This window comes from Amborella trichopoda, chromosome 13 (genome assembly GCF_054954075.1).
Source record: "Amborella trichopoda isolate Santa Cruz 75 chromosome 13, AtrichopodaSantaCruz75HAP2 v2.0, whole genome shotgun sequence".
NCBI classification, from domain to species: Eukaryota; Viridiplantae; Streptophyta; class Magnoliopsida; order Amborellales; family Amborellaceae; genus Amborella; species Amborella trichopoda.
This window is the reverse complement of record NC_142348.1, coordinates 52,416,102-52,423,478: the sequence shown is the minus strand read 5'-3', so window position 1 is coordinate 52,423,478 and position 7,377 is coordinate 52,416,102. Positions and strand designations below refer to the sequence as shown.

Below are 7,377 nucleotides of genomic sequence, written 5' to 3'. Positions count from 1 at the left end.
CTTCCAGCTTGTTAGATACGACATGCTTCTTAATATCGCACACTCAAGATAGATGAGGAGGAAATTATGCATCGTAAACACATATATGATGCCACAAAACACCATTACTTCATGCAAATTCCCTTCCATTCATGTGGAATTTGGTGTTTCCAAAAACTTTTAAGTACAGTGAAACAACAGGATAGCTTATAAATCCATTGCCAGTGAAATTTGGAGTTCTAAAGCTGGTACAGATCGATGATCCAGAAAAAATATTACAAGATATACCTTTTATTAATACAAAACGTTTTTTCCCCAACACAAAAGACCCAGGTTGTTCCAATCACAAACTGTTAAATAAAAGATGAACGTTTATGATACAAGAAGGTCAGAGAACTTTTTACAAATTGCTAAGCTGGCTCTCATGTGTCATACAAGGCCGCTTTCCTTTTCTCTAACTAAAACCTCAAAAACACAACCAAACACTATATACATCAGCAATCAGTTACTGTCGAACAACACCAAACATCACACCCCGGCATCAGAAGGAGGTGCACGGGCTGCACGGCGGAACCATGTGTCAAAGGCGGAAACAAGGTGGGGACACTCTTCAACGTTGCGAGTCGAGAAGGTGAGGCACTGTTGCAGCAATTCTTGCGCATGGGACATGGGGAGAGTCGAGATGATTCTTAGGAAGGTCTCCTCGAGCTCTAGGTAAAGCGATTTCTGGCCTGATGGTATTGGGGTCGCATTGTCCTTGCAAACTATGAGCACTGGAAGCCAGTCTTTGACGAGCTTCATCCTCACCTGCATCTCTTCTGGAGCAAATCAATACACAATCTAAAGATCTTCCAAAGATAATGCCATCTCTCTCTCTCTCTCTCTCTCTCTCTCTCTCTCTTAGTAATTAATTAACTTAACCAAATAACTTTGACACACCTATAGGAGTGGTATTTTCTAGTTCACAACCAAGGCAATGCTGCTTGAGATGTCTAAAAGAAAATGGTTCACGAGATGTCCACGGGAAGAGTATGAACATTCAATGGGGGAAATATTGTAGACAAAAACAAAAAAAGTCAGAGTTCATTTACACAGGTTCTATGCGCCTGCGCAGATATGTGCTGCAAAGTGTCTGCATGGGCTCATCCACGGCAGAAACGAAACACCTTTTTTTATGAAATGGCCAAATCAAGGATATGTCATGTCTTTCCACACGTAGTTGACAGACCCTTGAAGCTAACCACAGAGAAAAGTGCGGTACAAAACAGCTCCTTCAAGTTTCATCCGCAAGACTGCACAGTTGGCCACTTATAGCACCAAAACAGGAAGCACATATATAAGCACGAGTTTAGATGGCACGGGTAAGAAAGAACTCATAATGTTTTATGGATCAGTAGTTGCACATGTACACATTTCACTTTTCAAATGCTAATTTAACAACCAAGGGCCAGTTTGGATACATGACTTAAAACACACCTGAAAAACTTGGAAGTTTTTAAAAACCAACTTGGAAATACGAGTGAGTTGATTTTCTGATGCTACAGAATTGTTTCGCTCTTCTATAAAACATCAAAAGCTAATTTGGTTCCATATATGCCCATTTTGTTGTTCAACAATGAATTTTGATTTTGGCCTCATCTCTTCCTCTCATCACCCCTCTACCTCCCCTTCCAAAGAAGAACAAAAGCTAATTTTATTTGCCTAGTATTGGTCGCACAACAATAAATATTGACTTGTCAAAAAAATAGACTCCGAACAGGTTCCATTACCTAAAAAATCAGATGTCAAAAAAGCATGTAATTTGTAAAATACTTCAGCGTATTTTAAGGTTTTTATTCATCAATCCTAGATGTCCTCATATCTGCCATCTCCAATATGCGGATGCCCTCATACTCCTAGAGGTAACTTTTGATCACATTCCAATATGCGGATGTCCTCATATCTGCCATCTCCAACATGCCCATGATGCCCTCATGTTCCTAGATGCAACTTTTGATCACTAGCCTTTGGACATTACTTAAAGGGTGCGGTTTCTATAGAGCCTAGGCTCTAAACAATCAAACTAGAGCCTACCTTCAAATAGTGTCGAGAAAAGTAGTTTCAATACTGAAAATATTTGTGATAGCCTTAAAATATATTTTCATCTTTATTTATAAAGTTTAAAGCTTAAAAAATAGTGTAGATCGATAGATCTATGAAAACTTGAAAATCTTGAAAATTGACAGTCCAAAATACATTACAAAATACACTATTTCCAAAACTTGAAATCCATTTTTTTCTCATGTCAAAACGACCTCTTCTAGTGAAGTTTTTGAGGTAAGCTCAAATTTGATTGTTTACAGCCTTGGCTCTATATAAACTTCTCTATATAAACTTTTTCCTTACTTACATGTTTCAAATTGCCCTTAGGTTTGAAAATAACACGTCCAAATCTAAATTGCTAGGAATCAGTGTTCAAGTTGATCACTTTCAACTTCTCGTGGATGGGCTTGGATGTGATATTGATACTCTTCAGGCCAAATACCTCGGTCTCTCACTTTGTGTTCGGAATCCTAGGAAAGCTATGTGGAACCCTACAGTGGCGACTTTCCAAAGGAAACTTGCCTTTTGGAAAGGCGGGTTCCCTAGGAGGTAGAATCACCCTTATCAAGTATGTTTTCTCTGGCATACCATCTATCCCATGTCTCTCTTCATTATCTTGCTTCCAATGTCAACATCCTAAACAGGCTCACGAGAAACTTTCTTTGGTTTGCTCACTTCTCTAAGAAAAAGATTCCCCTCGTTGTTTGGTACAAAGTTTGCCAACCTAAACACTCTGGTGGGCTTGGGATTCAGGATCTCATACTCACGAACAAAGCTTTATTGGGTGAGTGGTGGTGGTGGTTTAGCACCAACCAAAATTCCCTTTGGCGATGTGTCCTTAGCCAAAAATACAACTCTGACAAAATGGATGGGTTTCTAGCTGATTATTCTAGATTGGCCACCCTCTCTGCCTTCTTTAAAGCCTATGCTCTTGCAAGGATAGCTTCATGCCATGTATCAGATATAAAAAGTCAATTCAGGTACTAAAGTCATGTTCTATAAGCATGTGGATTGGGGACACTGCTCCTCAAAACCTATGGCCTGCCACAATTGCCAGCTACTTTCACCCTAACAAGACCCACCAAATCTGGGCTCCTATTTCAGAAGAGCCTTACAAAACCATGAATTTGACTCCTTCCTCAGCCTCCTCAATCACTTGTCCAACCATCTTCATCAAAGGAGTTGGGGGAGTATAGACCCATTGGGCCCAAACAGCACTCTGGAAATTTCTCTGTGGCCTCTTGCTCTAAATTTTTGCTCCATCAAGAACCTCTTACCCCCACTGGCCATCACGAAGCTTGGCTAACTATTTCCCACCCAAAATTCAAACTTTCTCTTGCCTTTCTATTTCTCACAGAAACCTAACCATAGATCAGCTCCAACAAATAGGTTTTAACCTGCGCAATGGGTGTCATATGTGTGAGGAAGAGGAGTGGTCCATTTTCATCCGCTGCCACTTTGCTCGACTGGTTTAGAGCAAGCATTCAAGGGACTTCAATTACAGTTGGTTACTGCCCCCCTCCAAACAAAAAAAAAAAGAGAACAAAAAACTCAGGGCAGGGATTTTCCTGTGGAAAGCCTCCATCCAAGCAACCTTGTGGTCTATTTAGGAGCGAAACTCCTATATCTTCCATGAAACCAATAGTACATCAATAGCGATAGCGCAAAAGGTAAGAACATTCACCATCTTCTGGGCTCCAACTTATAAACCACTCGAGGATTTCACCAAAACAATTGGCTCCAAATCACTAATTCGAGTGTCTGAAAGCCCTTGCGCTCGGCCCCTTGGACCCCTCCAGCCCAAGGCACCATTAAGGCCAATATTTTTCAATGAATACCATTAAGACCAAAAAATTGGAGTGAATATCATTAAGGCCAATATTGATGGTTACTCCTTAGGAAACCCAGGCACATGCAGAGTTGGAGGTCTTTTCAGAGACTACAATGGCAATTGCCTTCTTTTCTTCTCCATCCATATTGGCTATGGGGCTCAAATTGGCAAAGGCTACTGCATTGCTCAAAGCTCTGAAGAGGTTCCAAACCAGCTGTTGCAGCAGTCTAATCGTTGAGGCCGACTCTTGTAATGTCATCGCTTGGGCATCCAAATCCTCTGAACCCCTTGGCACCTTCTACGTACTTTTGATTATATTCATTTCCTCTGCAGACCCTTTCAAGTTGCCTTCCTGCAACCCTCGTGGGAGAAAAATCAAGAAGCTGACCGACTGGGCAAACAGGGAGCTCAAAGCATTCCGTCTACAACTTCACCTAGTAATATATAGTTTTTTGCCTGAGATGCACCTCTCTCTCTCTCTCTCTCTCTCTCTCTCTCTTCTTTACTCTCTTACCTTCTCTCCGATTTCTTAGTCTTACCTTTCTAACGTTTTCACCGATCATGCATCTAAGCTAAAATATCTTTTTGCAGCTCTGTCACCATTCTCCTTGCTCTCTTTGCAGCTCTATCTCAGTTTGCTTTTTAGACAGTTCTCAATCTTTTCATTTTTTCTTTATGTATGAGCACCTGATACGTGGGCTGCCTTTACTCACTCCTCTTGAGTTTTTGTAATTATTATAAGCGCATTAATATAATGTCAACTTCATTATTACAAAAAAAAAAAAAGGCTTGCGGAGTGAGATGGCATCTCGTAGTCAAGCAATAGAAACACAATTACAGTTGGTAGCCAGGAATGAGTACACATTGGCCATGGATCCCCTTTTAAAACCATAAATTTCTCAATATGGAAAGATCTCAAGTCCTTGGATAACCACAGAAATACTTTTCCAGGCTTCTCCAGCTCGAAGCCATGTTTGAGCAAACATTCCAGTCATCAAGTTCCTATTTCCCACAAAAATAACCCCCCACTTGATAAACAAAATTACTCCAACCCTGAGTTATAAAACTTTGCTGCTCACTAACGAATATTGTTCATGTGGGAAGAATAAATTATGCCCTGAGTACAGCGAGAACAGTATCATCACGATCCACCAACAATGTGAGGAGAGAAAGTTTGCTCCTTTTGAACCAAATGATACAGGGTTTAGCTGACATGCCGTAAAGGCCAATCTCTGTAATAGTCAAATGAATTCGTGACATTCTCAATAATGCCATGGCATTGAAAATTTGTAACATATTTCTGGTATAGTGCACACGAAGATATAGACCGCCTTTTCGTGAGTAGTTAGGAGATAGTTCGAACTTCAGATGCAGCCTTTAATTTAAACTTCCTACAGAAAGGTTCAATGTTTTCCAAAACCCATTAGCAGTATATCTATAAGTCGAAACTATGCATCATTGCGTATCATTTTAGAAATGGGAACCTGTCTATGTCTCTCCACCAACACATAGTCTATATGCATCTGAAGACTCACATTCGTCTGGTCTTAATTGAAGGGCTCAAAGCGAGCCAAGAACGTCACTCATTCGCAGACACATGTAGATCATTTGTGTATCGACACACATAGAAAGCTCACCCCTTAATAAATCAAGAGCCATAAGCCAAGAGAAAACTTCCATACGAACAATCTAAACAAAAGAATTGCACCCACCTGCATAATTGATCGCTACGCTAAAGCATCACAAACGATAATTTTATCTAAACATATAATACGCAACTAGAAAAAGAAAATAAAAGAAAAGTTACACCATCAAGAAACAAAAATTACATCTACCTGCCGATCAACCAATATTGATCCTGCCGCCACTGCATTGCCTAGGCGCCAAGTGCACCTCAGAATGAGTGCAGGTAGTCCCGGTGCAATATTCCTCCAAGCGTCGTCTGTGAATGCCCTCTGCAAATCTGCTGCAAAATTCGACAAATTGCTCCACTCCTTCACAGCGCTATCCGCCACCCTGAACTCAGTCATCCTCTCTACAAGCCAAAGCAAATGCCTGCCATTAACAACTGCACTATGTAAATTGAGCCTCTGCAGCGCCTCGATCTCTTCATGATCACCCCTCAAATTAGGACTTGAATACTCCTCCAGTGACTCCTTCACTGTCTTCAAGCTCGTATCGAAAGCACAGTCGAGGACCCTCCTCACCGATTCTCTTGACGAGTGATCCCTCAAAAGCTTCGCGACAAAGGCCTTCACAGTAGCAACATTAGGGTGGCTATGGATGGCTGCGAGGATAAGGCCATGAAGCATCTCCTCAGAAGCATCAACCTTCTCGGGAGAAACCCTAGTGAGGAGCTCCACAGATTCTTCATGTCGTAGGAGGGGGGCTAGGCTTAAAACCCTGGCTTCTTCCTCTTCAGTCCATGGCACCGCTTCGAGGAACTTTACGCAAGCCCTAACACAGTCATCGAAGAGGAACTCAAGGGCAATAGGGAGCAAGGAGAGGGCAATTGATGCATCCCTGATGACTCCATAGAAATCGCTCAAATACATCAACCGCAACACCATCACATAATCTTCCAGGGATTTCAAAGGGATTCTCCGAGTGAGCTTCAAAAACCTGCCGGATTTCACCGAGGAACTCTCTCTCCATCGATCCGACAATAAAGCAGAGAAATACTTCGATCGATGCATAAAAGACGAGTGAAGATAAAGCTCCAGGCCTTGTTGGTCATCGACGAATTCGCTGTTCTCATTGTCCACATCGAAATTAGGGTTTTCAGGTAGGAGATGGAGGATGACATCTGCGGTTAGAGCGTCGTTGAAGCCCCCGGATTCCGCCTGTAATAGCTGCCGGAATTTATTTTCCGGCAAGGAGGCGTCGTCGGATTTGGAGGGGGGCTTGCTGTTGGGGTCGGAAAGGAGGGAAGAGAGGCGGGTGCTGCTTCCTGACCGTGGCCTCTTCTTCGGATTCCCGGCCGTGCTCATTTCTCACTTCCTACAACGGGAGGTTGCAAAGGAACATGATCTCTGTTTATAGCGAAGCATATAGCGTGCTCCCGCCGGAATATACTGTAAGCTCACCCCCCTTTCCTTACAAAAAAAATTAAAAATAAAAAATAAAAAAATATTCTTTCAACGGAATCTCACGTGGGGATGTGATTTTTTATTTTGTGGACTGGATCTGCAGTCGCGTTTATCCAATTGCCATCTTTTTTTTTAAACTAAAGCTGGTTGATGAGATGCTTTGCGCCAGCTGTTTCAAAATCCGGATGGGCAGAGTTAATTGTCCACCCAATGGATCCAATTATTGCACCATTCTAGATTGGTCCAATCACTGCGATTTGGCATTAGTAAAAATATGTAATTTTTTTTAGAAAAAAAACGGTTTTCTCGTGTGGAGAATTAGGGAGACTTGGGGTGCCGTTCGGATGGACCTAGAAATAGTATTTGGATCCAAGTTTTGGGCTTGGATTCGATTTT

General features: G+C 41.8%; 1 protein-coding gene across 2 annotated transcripts; it reads right to left on the bottom strand.

The window, feature by feature from the left end:
* Nucleotides 1-313: 313 nt before the first annotated feature.
* On the bottom strand, nucleotides 314-6,893 carry LOC18445824 (BTB/POZ domain-containing protein At1g63850). Of its 2 annotated transcripts, none has more exons than XM_020674589.2 (2): nucleotides 5,728-6,893; nucleotides 314-797 (listed from the first exon to the last, which is right to left on the bottom strand). In XM_020674589.2, the coding sequence occupies exons 1-2, from the start codon at nucleotides 6,880-6,882 to the stop codon at nucleotides 783-785; spliced, it is 1,170 nt and encodes a 389-aa protein (XP_020530248.1). In that variant the 5' UTR covers nucleotides 6,883-6,893; the 3' UTR covers nucleotides 314-782. The 2 variants fall into 2 exon arrangements, with proteins under 2 accessions (XP_020530248.1, XP_006856016.2); XM_006855954.4 differs by having other exon boundaries at nucleotides 314-786.
* Nucleotides 6,894-7,377: the final 484 nt, after the last annotated feature.

What these genes read in the sequence shown, in the direction of transcription:
- LOC18445824 (XM_006855954.4), bottom strand. Translation starts at nt 6,882, where the DNA reads ATGAGCACGGCCGGGAATCCGAAGAAGAGGCCACGGTCAGGAAGCAGC. An exon ending in CAATATTGGTTGATCGGCAG is followed by an intron (nt 787 to 5,727) that starts GTAGATGTAATT and finishes GAAGAGATGCAG; the next exon opens with GTGAGGATGAAGCTCGTCAA.